At 35.8% G+C, this 19,536-nt stretch overlaps 1 protein-coding gene across 2 annotated transcripts in view; it reads right to left on the bottom strand.

Moving 5' to 3' along the window:
- Window positions 1–434: 434 nt before the first annotated feature.
- Window positions 435–19,536, bottom strand: part of LOC118815793 (serine/threonine-protein kinase D3-like) — a 93,528-nt gene continuing 74,426 nt past the window's right edge. For both annotated transcript variants that reach the window (XM_036582155.1, XM_036582154.1), the window contains exons 12-19: window positions 13,660–13,712; window positions 12,560–12,632; window positions 10,953–11,059; window positions 9,848–10,009; window positions 7,775–7,873; window positions 6,157–6,424; window positions 4,532–4,617; window positions 435–3,808 (exon numbers count right to left, since the gene is read on the bottom strand). In XM_036582155.1, the coding sequence (XP_036438048.1) occupies window positions 3,635–3,808; window positions 4,532–4,617; window positions 6,157–6,424; window positions 7,775–7,873; window positions 9,848–10,009; window positions 10,953–11,059; window positions 12,560–12,632; window positions 13,660–13,712 (1,022 nt within the window). In that variant the 3' untranslated portion in view covers window positions 435–3,634. The remainder of the gene's footprint in view (window positions 3,809–4,531; window positions 4,618–6,156; window positions 6,425–7,774; window positions 7,874–9,847; window positions 10,010–10,952; window positions 11,060–12,559; window positions 12,633–13,659; window positions 13,713–19,536) is intronic.

Here is a 19,536-nt window from a genome sequence, read left to right as displayed (position 1 = left end):
CTTAAGGGTCCATATACTTATTTTTCTTGTATTTTTTTTTTTTTTGTATCTTTGAGGTCCACTCTATGTTTGTGTGGCTTTATAACAATATTTATAACAGTGGTAATTCATTATTAATCTCTATTTATGCCTTAAAATGAAACAGACTGCACCTATAAGACTGATATCTGTAAGCCAATTCAACTTAAAAATGGTGAAGTTTTTGCAGCTTATTGTTCCATATAAGGACTCTATGGACTGGGGAGTGACCCGTACGTTTTGTTTTCCAAGATATGGGCCCTTTAAATGCTTTTAGGCCGGGCAACTGGCCAATGGTCTAGAAATACTGATGATGTCTGTTACCATGATGTGATTCATAACAATGACAATAAGATACCGCCATATTGCCCAACCCTAATTCACACCTGTGCATAGCAATAAATACTGCAAAGCTGTAAAGAGGAAGGTTTTATTAGATATGTAAATACTAAAATATACAAAACAGTGACTGTTGCCAGTCCCATGGCAACCCAGACTTAAATGATTCTCAGGATCACATCGTCATCATCCTTACAAGCTACAAAAACATGGCATGTCTTACCTCCACCCAGCTTATCAGACTGTCCTGAAGCATGAAATTAACTCACAGGAGGCACGACATAGCTCCCAAAACTCTGTCCTCAATTTCTCCCCCACTGAATTATCCAGACGTTTATCCGTGACATTTGCATTAAGCTAATACTGTCTAAACAAGTATGTTAAATTAGCATCATATTTTACACACCTCCTTCTAAATTAGGCTTTAGTCAATGGATCCCATTAAAAATGACAGAAACAACAGGGAAAAGACACATGCTGCACACTATGAGTGAAAATACAACAGTACAGATTTTCTCCCAGTCCTCTTCCTTCATTATTCACTGCATTCACCAGGGTCAGGGCTTCAGAATGCATCCTTCAATTTCAGAAAAGATCCAATGAAACGTCTTAATAAAAATTAATACTATAATGAATAACGTTAAAGGGATTTTAAGGTTACAGTATAGAGACCACATGTCCTGAGGGTAAATGGAATGTGAATTAAAATGCTAGTCAGACGTGAAAGCTGAAACAACCCAAATATGGTTTACAGTTGGTTTGTAATGTCTATGTCAGTAAGCTAATACATGACAATAGGGACACTAAAGCAGCAGGAGACACATCATCTCATAATAAATCACCACTGTGAAACTGGAAAATGGAAATTCATGGAGTAATTCTCATACATTTCTGTGATCCAGTGAAACAAGCCTACGTTCAAAAAAACAAAAAAAAAACAAACAATTTTCAAAAACATTGCAACACCAGGCCCAACAGCATCAATCTGCATTCTGCTAGTTCATAGCACAGTGATGGTGAAGAGATCCCCAAAGAAAAAAACGGAATATATTGCAATAGTCTGCCAATGCATTCCTGTAAATAGAAAATACTGGAATATATTTTCAATATATTGCAGTTTTGTACAGGGAGGAATACAGTGTTAGTTCAAGAAAAAAAAAGGACAGCACACATGTCTGTGGAAGTGCTGCACTCCAATCATGAAACCAGTCCCAAACTATCACAGTAACAGTGTAGCTCTACAGGGCTATCATAACATCAAAAAAGAACATCCTCAAAACAACACAAACCAAAACTAAACAATGGAAAATTAGACACAATTTTGGTCAAACAAAATATTCTCAGTATTTATGATCAATAACCCAACCAAACCAGCTGTTAAGATTTCAAATCTATAGTGTTTAAATTGGGGAATTCTCAGGTTTCAGTCAAATCAACTCCATTTGTTTTCCTTATATTTCAGCTGCAGGGGATGAAGAATATTTTAGAATTTGCCAGCAATTTATAGCCTTTTCCAGGAGACATCAGGTAACTTCATAAGCTTGTGAAATGTGTGGAAAACTGTTTAACTTTTTTAAAAAATCTTATAACTATGAGATATTACCTTATAATTACGACTTACCTCATAATTATGGCTTAATATCTTATATTATTTCATTACATAACTTACTATCTCATGGTTGAATAATTGACTTATTAACTCATAATGAGATTTTCTCATAAATATGACTCTTATCTCAATTCTGACTTATGAGATATCTCATAATTAAAATCTACTGTCTCATAATCATGACTTAGTATCTCATTGTGACATAGACAGTATGTTCATTATCATTATGAGCTACTGAGTCATAATTATTTCTTGTTATTATGACTTTCTCATTTCTCCAGTCAGCAGAAACGGGCTCTCAAAGAAAATGTATGTGTGAAAGAATGAGAAAAACTAATGCATTGATGCTTATGACTGGCCACTATGGTCATCTAAAGCCATATCTTAACGTCGTGTCATGGACTAGGGAAATGTATGGAAGACCATTTGCACCATTAAGCCATTTAGCAGCTCATACTAACGAGAAAGTTTCTCACAACTACGAGATACTATCTCACATTTACAAGATACCTTCTTACTTTCTTACAACTCATAAAATTGATGACTTTGTATTTTACCTCGTAGTTACGAAATGAGATACTATATCAGAAAATAACATACTATTTCAAAATTTACCTACTCTCATAACGAGATTTTCTCATAAATATGACGTACTGTATCATAATTATGACTTAGTATCTTAGAATTATCTCACAACACCTCATAATTAAGTTTTAATATATCAGTATCAGACAGTATCTCATTATTATAAGATATTTTCTAGTAACTTTATTTTCCAATTGGCTCCCATAAATGTGCATGTTTGCATCAATGAGAAAAAACTGATGCCTTGATGCATCTGACTGGTCACTATGGTCACTTAGACTGGTAATGTGTTTTATCTTAAGCCATATCTTTAGGCCGTGTCAGTGGAGTTTTCCACACGAGACTAGATGTTTATCGTTCTGATACTCTTCATTTCACCAAAGCCTCAGTCTCCTTAGCCCTACTGCATACACATGCTCTGTGTTCCAGTTTAGATTCAATACTCCTCATACAACCCCAGCATACTACTTCCTCTACACAAAAAAGAACTTATTAAAATATCAATATTGTGTAACATATCGAATTTCTGTAAATTGTGTAACACTCACAATGAAAGTAGAAAAATATAATATAGCTTTACAGGCTACAAAGCTCCCATTTAGTCCACCTCGTGTGGGTTTGGTCCAAACTCATAGTGCCTTGTGTGGGTGGAGTGGCAGTGCAAATGTTTATTACTGTTAAAAGGAGAATTCCCAAACACTCCTCACTCTGGCTCGAGAGACTTGTAAGTTATGGATTGCTGAAAAGGCGGCAAGTGAAGAGAGAGAGAGAGAGAGAACGCCACGTCATGTCTCTGGAATGTAATGAAAGGAAAACAACCTGAAGACGAGCATTGTGCTCTTGCACTGGTTTCCCACAGTACTGAGCTACTCTTCACAGTTGCTATGTGGGTAATTACTTCCTGTTCACATTCACTTTAAGCGTCCTTCATCAGAACATGACGGCAGGTACTTTTCCACTTCATACTCCCAGTCTCTGCAGTGGCTAGGGTGAAGGGCCAGAGCACCTTTAGAGCAGCATTAGCCCTTCTATCTCTTTCAGAAACAGGTGTAGTAAGTCCTCCTGGCCACTAGGGGTCCTCCACTAGGGGTCCTCCTCCATGTCATCCAGGTTAGGCGCCATAATGAAGTGCTTTGGATAGGGCAGACGCCTCTCGTCGGCGTATTCCTCCCAGCGTGCGTCGTCACTTTCGTGAGTGATGTAGCGCTCTCCTCTCCGAGTTTCAAACTCTCGAAGATCCAGCCACGTCTGATAGTCCTACGAGAATTAAAGTATATTTTTAAGTAAAGCAGAGTAAAGTCGATTTTAAAGCAGAGTACAGCAGAATAAAGTAGATTTTATAGAAAAGTAGATTTTAAAATCAATTTTTAAGTAAAGCAGAGTAAAGTCGATTTTAGAGTACAGCAGAATAAAGTAGATTTTATAGAAAAGTAGATTTTAAAATAAATTTTTAAGTAAAGCAGAGTAAAGTCGATTTTAAAGTAGGGTAAAGCAAAAAAAAGGGTAAAGTAGATTTTTAAGTAAAAGAGATTTTTATGTAGAGTAAAGCAAAGTAAAGTAGATTTTTAAGTAAAGGAGATTTTTAAGTAGAGTAAAGCAAAGTAAAGTAGATATTAAAGTAGATTTTAAAGTAGATTTTTAAGGAGCGTAAAGCAGAGAAAAGTGGATTTTTTAAGTACAATAAATGGGGTTTTTAAGTAGAGAAAAGCAGAGTAAAGTATATTGTAAAGTAGAGTGATTTTAAAGTAGATTTTTAAGTAGATTTTTAAGTAGAGTAGATTTTAAGTGGAGTAAAGCAGAGTAGAGTAGATTTTAGCATAAAGCAGAGTAGATTTTTAAGTAGAGTAATTTTAAAGTAGATTTTAAAGTAATTTAGATTTTTAAGTATAGCATATTTCAAAGTAGATTCAAGTTAAGTAGCTTATTAAGTGAAATAGATTTTAGAGTAGAATAAAACAGATAAAAGTAGTTTGTCCATACCTGAAGCCAGGGGTGACTGAGAGATTTATCTACACTGAAGCGCTTTCTCATCTTTACTTGAAGTAGATTGTTGATCAAGTCGATTGCTGTGGAAGAAACAGAAGTGAGCAATCATTCTCACAGAAGACATTCTCTTCTACCATATCTCAGCCAAACTACCTCATATATTTCTTTTTTATATTTATATTAATATAGTTTATACATTGACCAGTCACATCATTAAGTGCACCTCCTTGTTTCTACACTCATTGTCCATTTTATCAGCTCCACTTACCATGTAGAAGCACTTTGTAGTTCTACAATTACAGACAGTTGTCCATCTGTTTCTCTGTGTACTTTTTATCCTCTCTTTTTCCCTGTTCTTCACTAGTCAGGACCCCCACAGGACCACCACAGAGCAGGTATTATTTCGGTGGTGGATCATTCTCAGCACTGCAGTCACACTGACGTGGTGGTGGAGTGTTAGTGTGTGTTGCGCTGGTACGAGTGCTGGAGTTGTGTCCACTCACTGTCCACTCTATTAGACACTCCCACCTTGTTGTAGATGTAAAGTCAGAGACGATAGCTCATCTGTTGCCGTACAGTTTGTGTTGGTCATCCTCTAGTCCTTCATCAGTGGGCACAGGACGATACCCACAAGACGCTGCTGGCTGTCTATTTTTGGTTCTCAGTCCAGCAGTGACACTGAGGTGTTTAAAAACTCCAGCAGCACTGCTGTGTCTGATCCACTCGCACCAGCACAACACACATTAATATAACACCGCCATGTCAGTGTCACTGCAGTGCTGAGAATGACCTACCTCCCACATTATACCTGCTCTGTGGTGGTCCCAACCACATAAAGCATGCAGACAAACCGATGGACTACAGTCTGTAATTGTAGAACTATAAAGTGCTCCTATATAGTTACATAGTAAGTGGAGCTGATAAAATGGACAATGAGTGTAGATATAAGAAGGTGTACTTAATGCAGTGGCCGCCAGTCATTTTATATGATATGTAACATATTAATATTAATTAAAACATAAAGCTATTAAATAGGCAGGCGCCAGAAAGGGTTCTTTGCACAATATCAAAGAAGAACCAATTTGGTTCCCTAAAAACCTCTAATGGATGACTGTTAAGAGAACATTTATTTGTAAATGAGATATGTAAATGTGAAGAACCTTTTTAAGGTTTAAATAACCTCCACATAATGTGAAGATCCTAGGAAGAACCCATAAATTGGCTGCAGAACCTTTATATTATGTGAAGATTTTTTAACACTCACAGATTTCAAACATGGTTCTTTATGGAGCCAAAAGTGCTTCCTCTATAGCACTGCTAAAACAACCCAGTTTGGCACCTTATTTTGAAGAGTATATAATATAATATAAAATAAAGCAAATAAAGTATAATATTAAGTACAATACAAATATTAAATATGAAATGTAACACAGTACATACTTAGTGTTAATGATGGCAGATATTATACTGCACGTCAAAATGCCAAATAAATACTTAACTACAGATCGCTGCACTTGATTACACTTAAATACACTTTTTCATGCAAAAAAAGAGCACTCCTCCTCCACACTGGTTAAAATGATAGCCATCATGCGGGCACACCCGCTCTACCCTCCTACCTTCCCCAGAGATTTCCTTCCAGGGGTTGGGCGGGTACATGAAGGCAGCGTTCTGGATCTGGTCGTTAATGTCCTCGTCCTCGTTAAAGGGGAAGGTGCCGCTCAGGCTCACGTAGACAATGACCCCCACTGACCACATGTCCAGAGAGCGGTTATAGCCCTTACTCCGCAGCACCTCAGGGGCCAGATACGCCGGAGTGCCCACAACTGACCGCCTGAATGACTTTTCCCCAATGATACGAGCAAAGCCAAAGTCACACAGCTTCACCTACAGTTACAAATAGGGAGGAAGACGTTATACAGTACTGTTCAAAAGTCTCTACAAACTCAATACCAAAAGATATTTTGTAAGTATTTTGTGCAGCAAGAATAGAAATGAATAATTGTGGAATTATCAATAATTTACTGTAATTATGAAACAATGCAAATATAGTGCACTGTTTATTCTATTATGGTATATATTAATACTACACTATCACAGTGGACTATTTACAATAATTTACAATAAATTTGTCAAGTTATCTACCTCGAAACTTGGCAACATTGTGAATATTAATTTTATGTTATCATTCTCAATGTTCTACATTTTTTTCAGTTATTTCAGAAACATCAGTTTTGTTTATCATTCTGGACACATCTAATATTTCTTAATTCTTTCTCACAGCTTTCTACCAATCCTGAGGTTGCACAGGACTACCATATTAGAGTCTTTTAATAATGAGCATCAACCAACAGAGAGTCCAATCTGATATTTATATTTTCATACACAATATAGCCACACAATTTAGGTAAGGTATCAGTGCTTTTGGAACAAAAACCTGTAACAAGATTTATCATTTTAAACTATTTCTGTTGCTCCATTTGTAGTGAAATTTTAATATAATGTAAACAGCAGATGACATTTTCAAATTATGAAAGAAATAGAAACAAAAACAGGAAAAGAAAAAAATGTACACAGAAGGTTTTGTCCTGACAGAGATGATAAGCTAGATACCCAATTAATAGTAGAATAAAATCACTTCATTTATATCATGTGAATTTTTGAACATTTTATAGTGCATTTAGAAGTGAATTTTGATCAAATTTGACTGACCTACTTGGTGATTTGGCTACAAGTTACTTCACTTCATTTTTTATATGTGCATAGTAGTGTACAGTTTGAACTGAAATCTTTTGTTTTTTTGTTGATTTCTTATGAGAAATAATCATTTTCATAATGTGAATACATTATTTTATATTGCTCTAATGTGCACAAAGTACCCCCTTTATTTGAGTTTAGAACACACTGTTAAACTCCATCATGACCAGTAAAGCAGTATATTTCTATGAGGCTTAGGGTTTTACAGTAGTCAGCACTCACAAAATAGAAGCGTGAGGGAGTACTATGTGTACGTTTCTGGTGGCCACTTGCGCTAAGAGGCACAAAATAGACTCGAAGTGTAATACCTTTTCCAAAGTGTCGTTATTCAAAACTTTTTAACACGGTTTTTATACGGTACATTATATATTCCCTTGTTATAATTTCAAAGCTGTGATCCTGTTTGTATGTGCTTGTGAGTATGAGTGAGTTTTTGTTTCTGTACTGTGTGCTGTGTAAGAGGGCCGTGACTGTGCTCACCTGTGGAAAAGGCTCTGCTGAGGCCAGAAGTACATTCTCCGGCTTCAAATCACAATGGACGATGTTCTTAAAATGGAGGTGTCTAAGAGCCACCAGAATCTGAGACAATAACAGAAAGAAAGTCAGTCAATGTTTTTTAAATAAAGACCAGTGGCCACTTGCATAAAATATCTTACGTATTTATCTTGTTAAATGCTTAAGTGATCGATTTAAAGCTGTAGATTTAAACTGAAATGCTGTAGCGGTCAAATTTAGAGTGTAATTTTTTTTGCACTTTTTCACTATTTCATGCAGCTCACTTAAACCCACAAATGGCCAGGACCTAGTGGCATGTCCAAAGTTTTACTGCATACTTCTATTACCTAAGAATGACTCAGGCAGTTTACACTGTAGTCTGTGTAGTTACTGAATACTTAGTATGTAATTAGCCTGGAATTTTGAATGGTTAAGATAAAGAGAAACTCAAGGCCAAAATTCACTTAAGATGTTTTATGCAGGTGACCACCAAATAGGAGATATTTAAAGCAATAGGACAGCAAAAATAGCCTCTGTGGTTTCTCCGATGCATGATATACTGTTGTATACAAAAATATGGAAAACATCCAGGCTACGCATACAGTGAAACCACATCCGCAAGTCTAACTGAGCTTACTTAACAATTCTGAGTGAGGCATGCAGTTTGCACAATGCAGATTGGTGGGCAATAAGCTTCCAGCTTTGTAATTTAGTACAAAACTAAAGAAACCTCAGACACCAAACATGTTTTTTTGCCTAACTATTGATTTAACCTTTTGAATGGCCAGAAGCCAGGACTGGGTCCAGACTTCCATTTCTCACTCCTAATAAAACTGAAAATAAAATGTAAGCGATTAAACCAGCACATCCCAGATTAGGACAGTCATTGGTTGCAACCTGCAAAAATATCTCAACCAATAGTTTTTATTAATGACAAATGGTACTTTAATAGGTGGGTAGATGAGTTAGTTCTCGCTACATCACAGGAACAGTGAATTTAAAACTGGATGTCTTTGCAGCTCAGCTTCCATATATGGACTCTATGGCCTGGGCATTAAACGGTATGTTTTAAAACTTTGACAATATTTACGTGACTTTAAACTCCTTTATTTCAAATAGCGAAAGGAATTCAGTTTTCCATTATATAGGCCCTTTAATAAAACTTATGTCTATGTTTGTTACAAATTTAGAACAGCTTCTCTGTTTATGAACTGCATCACATTAAATTGGATATGTGGGGTACATCCCAAAAAATTGCCTGCGTTCAAGAAGGTGGAAAACTGAATCACCTCACAAAGCTACACTGCATTTCAGAGAACAAAGCAAACACAGCAAGCTATAAAACCCTGTAAAATTTAAGTCTGCAGAGCTCCCATATTATGTATTTATTTATTTATGTATGTATTGATCACCTCTGGTTTAAAATATCTTGACTAATAGAACGTTTTATTAAAGGGTCCACATCATGGAAACCCAAATGTCCTTTAAGTTTTTGAAAAAAAAAAAAAGTTCAAAGTGATTTATAAACGTTGCTCAAAACATACTGTTCAGTCCCCATTACATACAGTTTGCATGGAGACTATGCAGCAAAAACATCCATTATCCATCACAAAACCAACACATATACATCTACCCACCTATTCAGCCTACAGCAGTTTAACCCTGCTCACTCACATTGAAGATACAGAGAGTGTTTCAGCCCAGGCTGCTTTTTGAATTAGGCACAATACAGAGCAGCCAATTAGAGCAAATCTCATTTACATATATCAGTCTTAAAGGCACAGTAATAAAAACAAAACCCTCTTTAATTCTAAAGGATAAAGAGAGGTTGGAAAATGGTCATGTAAAAATGAATTATGTCCATTTTTGATATATTAAACCACACAAATATAAAGTGTAAAGTGGACCTCAAGGGGGAAAAATAAAACAGTAAAATGTAGGATATGGGCCCTTTAATCAACAATGCTATTCTTTCCTGCTGAGGCTCTATGCGTGTTACCCATTACGAGGAGTGACGGATGATTTTGCCAACACTGTTTGGGAAATCTGGTTACTAACCTGGGTCACCAGGAATTTGGTGAGGCGCTCAGGAAGTCGACTCTTCTCGCTGGACAGAATCATCTCCAGCATATCACCATGGAGCTTCTCCATGACAACAAACACCCGCTCAGGAGTCTCAAACATACACTCGAGGTTTACAATGCCAGGGTGGTGCAGATTCTGAAGGACAGAGAGAGACAAAGAGAGAGGAATTAAAGTGACGTTTTAAGTATTAAGCAAACTTTGTGCTTTCAGCTGACTAACAGCCTGTAAACACTGTCACTGCACCTAACCACAAACTATACAACACTGGGCATAACCACATCATAACCTGTGTCGACAGATGTATTTGATAATGATCAAATTAGAAAGCATATACACTACTGCTGCAAAGTTTGGAATTATTTTTCATAGTAATTCTTTTTGTTATTATATATATACTAACTTATACAATGCAGACTGAAATACTCAAAACTAGAATACAAAGTAGCTTTACATGTTTTATTTAATATTTAGAGTATTTTGGCAAAAATAAGCAGTTATTCCAGGACAAATTATCTAATACAAGACATTATGGATATTAATTTTGTTATAATTTCATGCATTTAATTTATGGTAATGAATTAATTACTTTTTTTAACAAATTGCAACTAATTCTTCATAATTATATAAACCTGTTAAGTTGCACAGGACTACACTCCTCAAAAAGATGGTTCTTCAAGGGTTCTTTAGTAAAGAAAATGGTTCTATGTAGAACCATGAACACTCAAAGAACCCTTTGCATGATTAAAGGATTCTTTGCATTGTTAAATGGCTCTTTATACTGATGGAAAATGTGCTGTCGATGGTTCTATATAACACCAAAAAGGGTTCTTCTATTGTTACAGGCTTGACATCGTCCCAATAGAAGAACACTTTTTGGTGCTATATGGAACCATTTTCAAAAAGATTCTATATAGAACCACCTACAGCACATTTTCCATCAGTATAAAGAACGCTTTAACAATGTACACAACCCTTTAATCATGCAAAGCATTCTTTGAGTGTACATGTTCTACATAGAACCATTTTCTTTACTAAAGAGTGTAGTATTTTAATATTTTAGTGTACTGTATATTTTTACCTGTAAAATGGCCACTTCGTTCCTCAGCTGGCTCTCCTGCTTGGTGGGGAATCTCATCTTGTCTATAACTTTAATGGCAACATCCCTCTTTGTTTTTCTGTGCTTGCCTTCATGTATGAAAGAACAAAGAACAAAGAAAACTGACTTTAGCAAAGCACAGCTTCACCTCAACTGACCTTACGTCTCCCAGTTATTCCATTCAGAGTATTTCTGTTTATCTCCTTCAGCAGATTAAAATCTGCCCCCAGAGCAGCTGGTGAGCATGCATGTCCACGCTGGTCAGTAAACTGGATCAGCATGTGGAATTGGAACTTTCCTACTTTTCCTACCTTTCTGATTACTGTATAAAAGAAGCTCCACGCTGCCTTTACTGCTGTATGCATGGCGATAGTTCACATTGCTATGGAAATACATACCTTTACATATTACAATACATGCCATAACAACATTGAGAATGTAAAAGGAGTAAAATAGATTAAATAGCTAAAATAGTCACTTTGCATTGACCGTAAATGTTTATGGGTAGAAATGAGAAAACACACCACAATAGTTAGTGTTATATTTAGCATGTTACATTAACTCACATTAAACTTTGAATGCTGACCAACTGCATGTTTCATTATTAAAAGAGCATCATTAGTTCTGATTCATTTGATTTAGTTCAGTGCAGCACATGAAACATTTAATAAAATTCATTTCATTCATAGGTTTTGATAGTATTTTTTAAATGTGGCGCTGCAGGTCCACTCTGTTTGTTCCAACCTATTAAACTTCAGAAAAGCTAAATGTTGTGATTCTTATTGTGTAGCGTAAAAATATCTTAAATAATCATGATATTATATTTTGGCCATATCATCCACCCATATTTAAGGGTTCAACAAAACAGCCTGGCTGTCTTTATCACTCTCCTACAATCTCTGTGAGCACAATCAGTATAAGAGAACATGGAGACACAGTGGAATTCCACTAATAAAGTTTATAAGCATCACACAGACAAAAAGGCAAGCTTTCTGTCTCCGTCTAAAAGCCACAGAGAGAGAAAAAATGAACTAGTGGGGGTTTGGGCCGCACAACATGGACATTAACTGTTTGATGAAGCCGTTGGATATCATAATAATGATATGAGAATTGATAAATGATTATAAGATCGGTGACTCTGACAGTACGCTATAAACAGAAATCTTACAAAGCTTTCTTTACAAAAGCACCATTCACTGTTGTGCAAAATGGTCAAATGAAATTTTAACACACAGCTTTTTCAATAAAGACTACAAAACACACACACACACACACACACACACATATATATATATATAATTATTTTTTTTCCCTGTGCAAGTCTACACAAACACATAAATGCATACACTTTATTTTTAATACAGGCATACAAAATTAAATAAATATATATGTATGGTGAAGCATGTTTGTGCCGTGTGTCATATTGCGATAATGATAAAAAACATGATTTATGGTGCAGCCCTAAGTGGGCTGACTGTACTCTTTTTGAAAAGTGGCAGATTAAATGAACTTCAGACAACAATGTATTTTTTTAAAGTGCAGATGAGCAATGAAATCGGACACAGAATGAAAGAGAGGCACAGTCTCACCTCCATACACAATCCCAAACTGTCCTGATCCCAGCACCTCATCAGCAAAGATCTGGTACACTGAGCTGATATCCTTAAAAGGAAAAGCACTTTCAGTACAGCTCCAAGATACAGCATTAAAAAAAGATCACCCACTGCTGTACTGTAAGCTTTTGGAACGCTACAGATGGGACAATAGACCAGCATGAGCTTGTAGCTAAAAGTGACTCATTTACTTTAAATATATAATTTAACCAAAGAATAATACATTTACATATTATGTAAAATAAATAAATGGAAATGATATAATGCATACATGATATAAAATTAAAAAATAAATTTATGAATGATAAACAACATAATATATAATCAATAAATTAAAATAATATAGAAGAAGTAATATTATATTATATCACATAATAATAAGACTTTGTAGTTTACAGTATGAAATACATTCATATGCAAAGGTTTGGTCAAAGGATATGATATGTATCACAATATGTAATTTTTCACAATTACTCTTTATTTTCTTAATTTAAATATTGGAAAAAACATAAAATGTGGCCTGTGAAAAAGTAGTGACACATTTCATATTTTATGTTTTTTTTCAATATGTTAAACTTAGCAAATAAATAGAAGTTGTGAACTAAAATTTGCAGAACAAAAAAGCCATTTTTATGCGTGTTCTATTGCAAAGGATGTGTTAACTTATTTTCACCTAGAAAGTCAACAAAACATCTAGTTTGACCAGCAATGTTCAAACTTTTGCCTACCATTGTAAACAGAAATAATATGACCGAAAGTTTAATTGATTTGTGTCTGTTTAATACACTTAAGAACAAAAAGCACCCCAGAAGAGATCTTTAGTTAGCTTTTGCTTAAGGCTGGTTTTCTACTAATGATGTTACATGATCATGACAATAATTGTGGCAGCTTTGATAACATCACTGGCCCAAATGAGAGCATTCGAGTTTCTGTTGGCAGAGAAATGATCCTGTGAAACTGCACTGTACTTATGGACCATCCATTAGCAACATTAACTCAATGTTTAGCATTATATCTGCATATACATTTAAAATGAAAAGCAAAAATAGACACATATACAAGACATATACACTCACCACATTCTCCTTAATCTGTGAGTTGGATACTGATATGCTGATGGAAAGCTCCTCTGAAAAAGGAACAAAGACATTTCACACTTAGAGGCTGCAATTCTTACATGTGACAGCAAAACCCATGTTGTGACTGTTTATTTCTCACTGAAACAAGAGGAGAAATCCTGTTAAACTTTTAATATGTGCGACATCTGTGTTTGTAAAATTACATTTTTGACAAGGTTTTGTCAAAAGTGTGAAAAATGTTACCTGTGGATACAGAATGTGAATGAACTTGTCTGTGTAGTTAAATATGGAATTACTTAATCACATTTGGATATATTTTAGTACAACAAAGCAATAACACAAGACAGCTAAGAGTTAATGGCCTTTCACAACAATGCTAGTCCTGTGCCAACTCCGTACACTGTAGTCTGTCTGCACAGCTACATGCCTCTCTGACATTTACAGAGCATGACTGTTTAAAACTGCATTCAGGAGCGAACAGAGAGAACAGAGCCAACCACAGTGACTGCTCAGCTATCCCAGCCTGCTGGACAGAGCGCACAGTATAAAAACATTTGCAAGCTGTCAACTTTAAAAAGTTAGCGTCCAGGCCACCTTAAAAATCAACCTTAAAAAACTAACATTTTCAGTTAAAATTCAGTTAAAACCCCATTTTTTTTATTAGGGTTTGAATGCAGCGTGTGATACAGAAGTTTAACATGTTATTAAAATATATATGTGGGGCTCTCTACACAGAATACTAGGAGGACATTATTATAATAAATGTTATTACTCAGATTTACAAAGGCTGAAGGTAAATGCTGTGCATTATTTAGCACCTGAGAAAAGCTTGTCTTTTTTGGCACCACTGAGAACGAGAGAACTAAAAGGTTAGATGGTTAATTAGATATATTTTGTTTATTTTGTTTTTTGTTATTTTTTTTTAGGATCCCCATTAGCCACGATCATGATAGCTGCTATCTATATGTTACAAAACTGTGTAATAACAATCAACGAAACAAGTCATACAAACACTGGTTAAAAAAAAATAAATAAAAATATAATCAATCACTTGCCATGTCATTTCATTCTTAATTTGACAGGAAAAAAATGAAACAATTTGGTTTAGTAAAACAGTGTTTTAAACTTTTTCCTAATTGTCTTAAATGCCTCAGAAGCAGGTTTTGTGTAAATAATTATTTGACTGTTTTCTTTCCCAACCTATTGTAAAACTCTCTGACTCTGCAACCACTGTTTTAATAAAGCTATTCGTTACTTTGTTATTTCATTTGTCTGTTAAAGAAATGTCACATGGTTTGATGCACTACACGTAGCTAAGAGGACACACTCACTATGAGTTCGAGTCATGCAGTTCCCAATCGAGCAGGAAGTGCTCAGTGAAATTAAACAGGGATTTTACAAGGTCTCACAAATTCCAAATGCACTCGGAAAAGAACTCAACTGCAGCTCAAACCACCAAACAACTATTTTGAAACAGAAAGTCAAAATAATTACTTACTGTCTCAATTTTATTTATTGCACCGGTATCTTTTTTATCCTCAAAATAACGAAATATTTCACAATTATCATGCACTTTCCCTAAGAGTAATAACTTGTTCTTCAGTTATGGTTATTATTTTAACCTACTTATTCAAAATCTTGAGAAAATGAGTCATTATTTCAAAGCTAATGAGTTACAGTTTGAACCAGAAGATTAAATGTTTTTCTCTCACCTTGAGAAAATGGGCTTCCATACAAGCCAAACACGTGGTTATATGGCGCTGCTCTTATGTTAATTCCAAATTTGCATAATCTGTGTTAATTTTCATGGAAGATCTTAGTAAACAAGCTGCTAAATTGGACATGTCCAGAGGCACAAAGGCCCGAAGGTCTGTCTGCAACTAGTGCCTTCATTTAGTAAATCCGGCCCTATATTTGTTAAATTTGTAGAACAAGTAAACTAAAAAACGGCTTCTCTCTTTATGAGTCACGTCATATTAAATGCCCAGACACCCAGGGCAATAGCAGCTGCATCAAGACACTTTCTGTGCTGAGTCTTCTCACACATGTACAGAGATGAAGAGATCAAAGTGGTATTTTGATGGTAAATTTTTCCTCATCAAGGGTTTGAGGCTCGAGACTCGTTTGCTATGGTGGAGTCTAGTTGCTATGGTGGCTTCTATTGCTAAAGGTGTGGTTCGCTAAAAAATCACATTAACACAATTTTCCACTTACTCCAGATGTAGTCAAGACACGTTTGGTGCTATGAGGCTAACAAACACTAGAAGCCAATAGTCACCAGAATCTTTTCTGTGAATACAACCCCAAAGGTTCTCATAACCCACTCAAACTACATTCAGGTCTTCATTATGGTTGTGCAGACTTGGTAATGTGGACTTGCCCTCTGTGCTCAGCTAAGTGTTTTTCATTTTATTAACTTACAGGAAAGCATACTGCATCCAATACCACATCGAAAAATCTGCACAACCTTAAGGAAGAGCTGGGTGTGGTCTGAGAGAAGTTTTGAAGATGTATTTACATGTAAATGATGAAGATGTATTGACCAGTGTTTGTTAGCAACATTAGCCTTGTAGTTTCAGCTCTAAACTAAAGAAGCAAAGTTTGAACAACAAACTCAACAAATGTTTTGGGGGACTGACTGCATCTGGGGTAAGTGGTAATTTACAACTGTGTAAATTAGATTTTTCGCAGAAACACTCCTTTAAAAGAAAATGCTTTTGAGACACTGTGCCTGGATTTAAAAGTCTGTTTGTGGTTACCCAAACTTTAGTAAAGGAGCAGAATACGAGTGTAGTTTGTGCTGATACAAAAAGTCAGTAAATCAGACGCAAAGCCTCAGTTTGTAAAATTTTTCTGTGCTCCAAAAGGACGAAAAGTGAATCTCCTTTACTCCTTACAATCTTCCTTACCTATAGAGTATACTGGAGAGGATACTAACATGCAAACCAACCCATTAATCTCATTTGAGTCAATTTAAGATTTTTTAATCACTAAACATATAATTTGGTTGTGCAGCTAGCGCAATGCTATGTGGAGTAGTAGAGGTTTCAAATATTCAAATACTTGTAAGCTACACTAACCAAAACTAAGAAAGCAAACTTCAGACAACAAACACATCTTGGCTGTTTAGCTACATTTAAGCTAATGTATAGGAATCCCCAGGCCTGAAGCTACATGTATTCCAGTATTTAGAAAATGATCTTCTTAAACACAAAAACCAATGAGATCAATCAGGTCTTAGACTTAATTTGTATATCTAATGGACAATCTCCAATGTCATTAAAAATCTATAAGCATTACGAAACCAAAATGACAACGGTCACTCCACATGACAGTTACTCTACAGGGCAGGCAAGGTCACTGTAATATTGAGTGGACTGTGGGAACTATTGATTTTGCCAGAGTGCTGAATAGGTCAAGGTTAGAGACAGAGCAATCCACATTAGCGGGCAACTCCCAGTGCTCAGACAGGGCAAATCTGAATACATCTTACGTTTGCAGTTATACTGGCATTATGTGGTGATTTATTTATTTGTTTATTTTTTTATTTGATTTTCTGAAGTAAGTATCTTAATTCTTTAAAGTGCAGGGTCATTATTAAGCTACTAAGCTCAAGACTTCTTACTTAGTGACTACTATAAGTAGTGCCAAAGATGCTACTGCTAATGATGACCATTATGACAATAAGCTATCGTTAATGCAATAACATCATATATATCATCAGCATTTCTAAAACAATGTCTGACTGCATGCTCCATAATAGAGGTTAAAACCAGTTGTAGATAGTCTGTATACTACAACCAGTAATGTCACACTGTCAGATTAAGACTGCAGAGTAAGAAGCTGATTAGATATTAGTACTTTAAGATACAAAATCACCAGATGTTGAATTGATATGTTGATAAACTGATTAATGGTTAAATGCAGGAACTTCAGCTGAAATTAAAGCAATACTGTGTAAGATTTGGGGATTTGGAGACCTCTCTGGTGGAAATTTGTAACTGCATGAAATGTGTGGAAGAATATTTTGTAACGTGGGTTGTGCTTCAGACCCCTTCCAAGCGGATGAATGTGATGACTGCAAGTGCACTGAAAGAACACCCAAAGAGAACTCAAAAAGTTGGTAAGGGACGTGTCTTCTGAGGATATAAGTGAATGATCTACTGTTGTCATCAAATCTTCTTTAGTATAATGCTGATTTTGCATTTGAGACCTAAACATTGAGCCGGACCTTCTTTTTGCCTGCGCTTGTGACGTTAATACATCAAGACATATGACGAGGTGTGAAAAACTCCTGACCTGACACCTCTGACTTTTAAATAGTTATTTCAGGCTTTTCAGAGTGACTCGTAGCAGCGCACGGTCACCATATTTTAGTGTGTTTTTTACTCCTGACTCAGTACTGTTATGCCTTTTAGATTTAACAAAAAACCTTACATAATGCAGTCTGAATGTAAGGCTGTAGGCTTACCTTTTTAGGTCACAGCACAAAAATTATTGTAAGAGGAATAAACTTGAAAACATCTGTTATTATTCACTAATTGTTGGATGAACAATGTAACAGAGGCTGCCTCTTCAGATAAGATAATGAGCTAACACTAGATCTAACCAGTACAACACCGGATGCTGATGACGCCTTGTCATTTTCCACACAAGGTATTTTTTTCTACAGTGGATGTGCCAACATGTTAGTTTGTCAGAGAAATATCTTTTCACTCTTTCTGTTGTGGGTTTTGTCCGGAACCAAGCAATTTGATAATGATTGAAAGGATGAAAACCAAACCAAAACAAAAACAAAAACCTTAAATTACTGAAGTTTTAGAAGTGGCCATGGTCATACTATTCTATAACTATCATTTTGGGCACTGGGTTTTCATGATAACACTGTTTAACACGACTGTCCTCAATTCTTTAAAACTCCATTGTCTCATCATGTTGGACAGACTTAAAGGAATACTCCAGCATTTTTCAACCTAATCTCTATCTGCCACATCTGTAGCATATGTTCAATTGAAGCAACTGCCCTTTGGCTTCTCCTATAAATGTTTGAAGTCAACAGGTTTTCAGTTCTTTTGAACTGAAGGGAAACAACTGTGCAACTGGAAACCAACTGTGAGCTACAGATGCATCAGACAGAGATAATGTTGAACTAACATAAGTTCTCATTAAGAAAGCAGCTCATTAGAAGAGAATGGTGCGCTCTTGTGCGACTGTAGTACTGCAGTGTTTGTCCTGTAGGTGAAGTTGAGTATGTAGTGTTCTCCTTCAGGGACAGTGAGATGCTCCATAAAGAGTCCTATAGTGAACCACCTTCCCAGATGTGGGATGGGTGAGAAAAAATGCTCACAAAACAAGATGGAAGGATAGAAACCAAACACTGAGCTTCGAGCTTCACCCCTGCAAATGTTCTCCTCACTTTTAAAGAGTGATTATACCCTCAAGGCTATTTCTTTCATGAAAAACTGAAATATATTGCTCTGTTTTGTTGAAATGATAGTCCCTTTTTACAAACTGTCAAAATCAGATAATTATTATGGTCAGCTCAGCATCTACAGTGCCCACTCTGGTTCAGGTAAAGGCGAGCAGGATGTAGATCTGTACTGGAGCGTCACAATGTCAACAAATCTGCCCAAAACAGTCAACAACAATAACAATACAGGCATATGTTTTAGCAGTTTTTGTTATGTCATTAGTATGAGGTGGAATGTAACAGGACTACTACTACTTATAGAGCTCTAGGTTTACCCAATTACAGAAAACATTCACTCCACAATTATTTCTGTAAAAACCACACACACTGCAGATTCATACTGATTTAAAATCACTCTACAATTATTAGTCAGATCGTAAAAACCACACACACTGCAGATTCAT

This window comes from Colossoma macropomum, unplaced genomic scaffold, assembly GCF_904425465.1.
Source record: "Colossoma macropomum unplaced genomic scaffold, Colossoma_macropomum, whole genome shotgun sequence".
Lineage (NCBI taxonomy): Eukaryota > Metazoa > Chordata > Actinopteri > Characiformes > Serrasalmidae > Colossoma > Colossoma macropomum.
The sequence above is the reverse complement of the archived record's forward strand: the minus strand, read 5'-3'. Positions and strand labels throughout refer to the sequence as shown.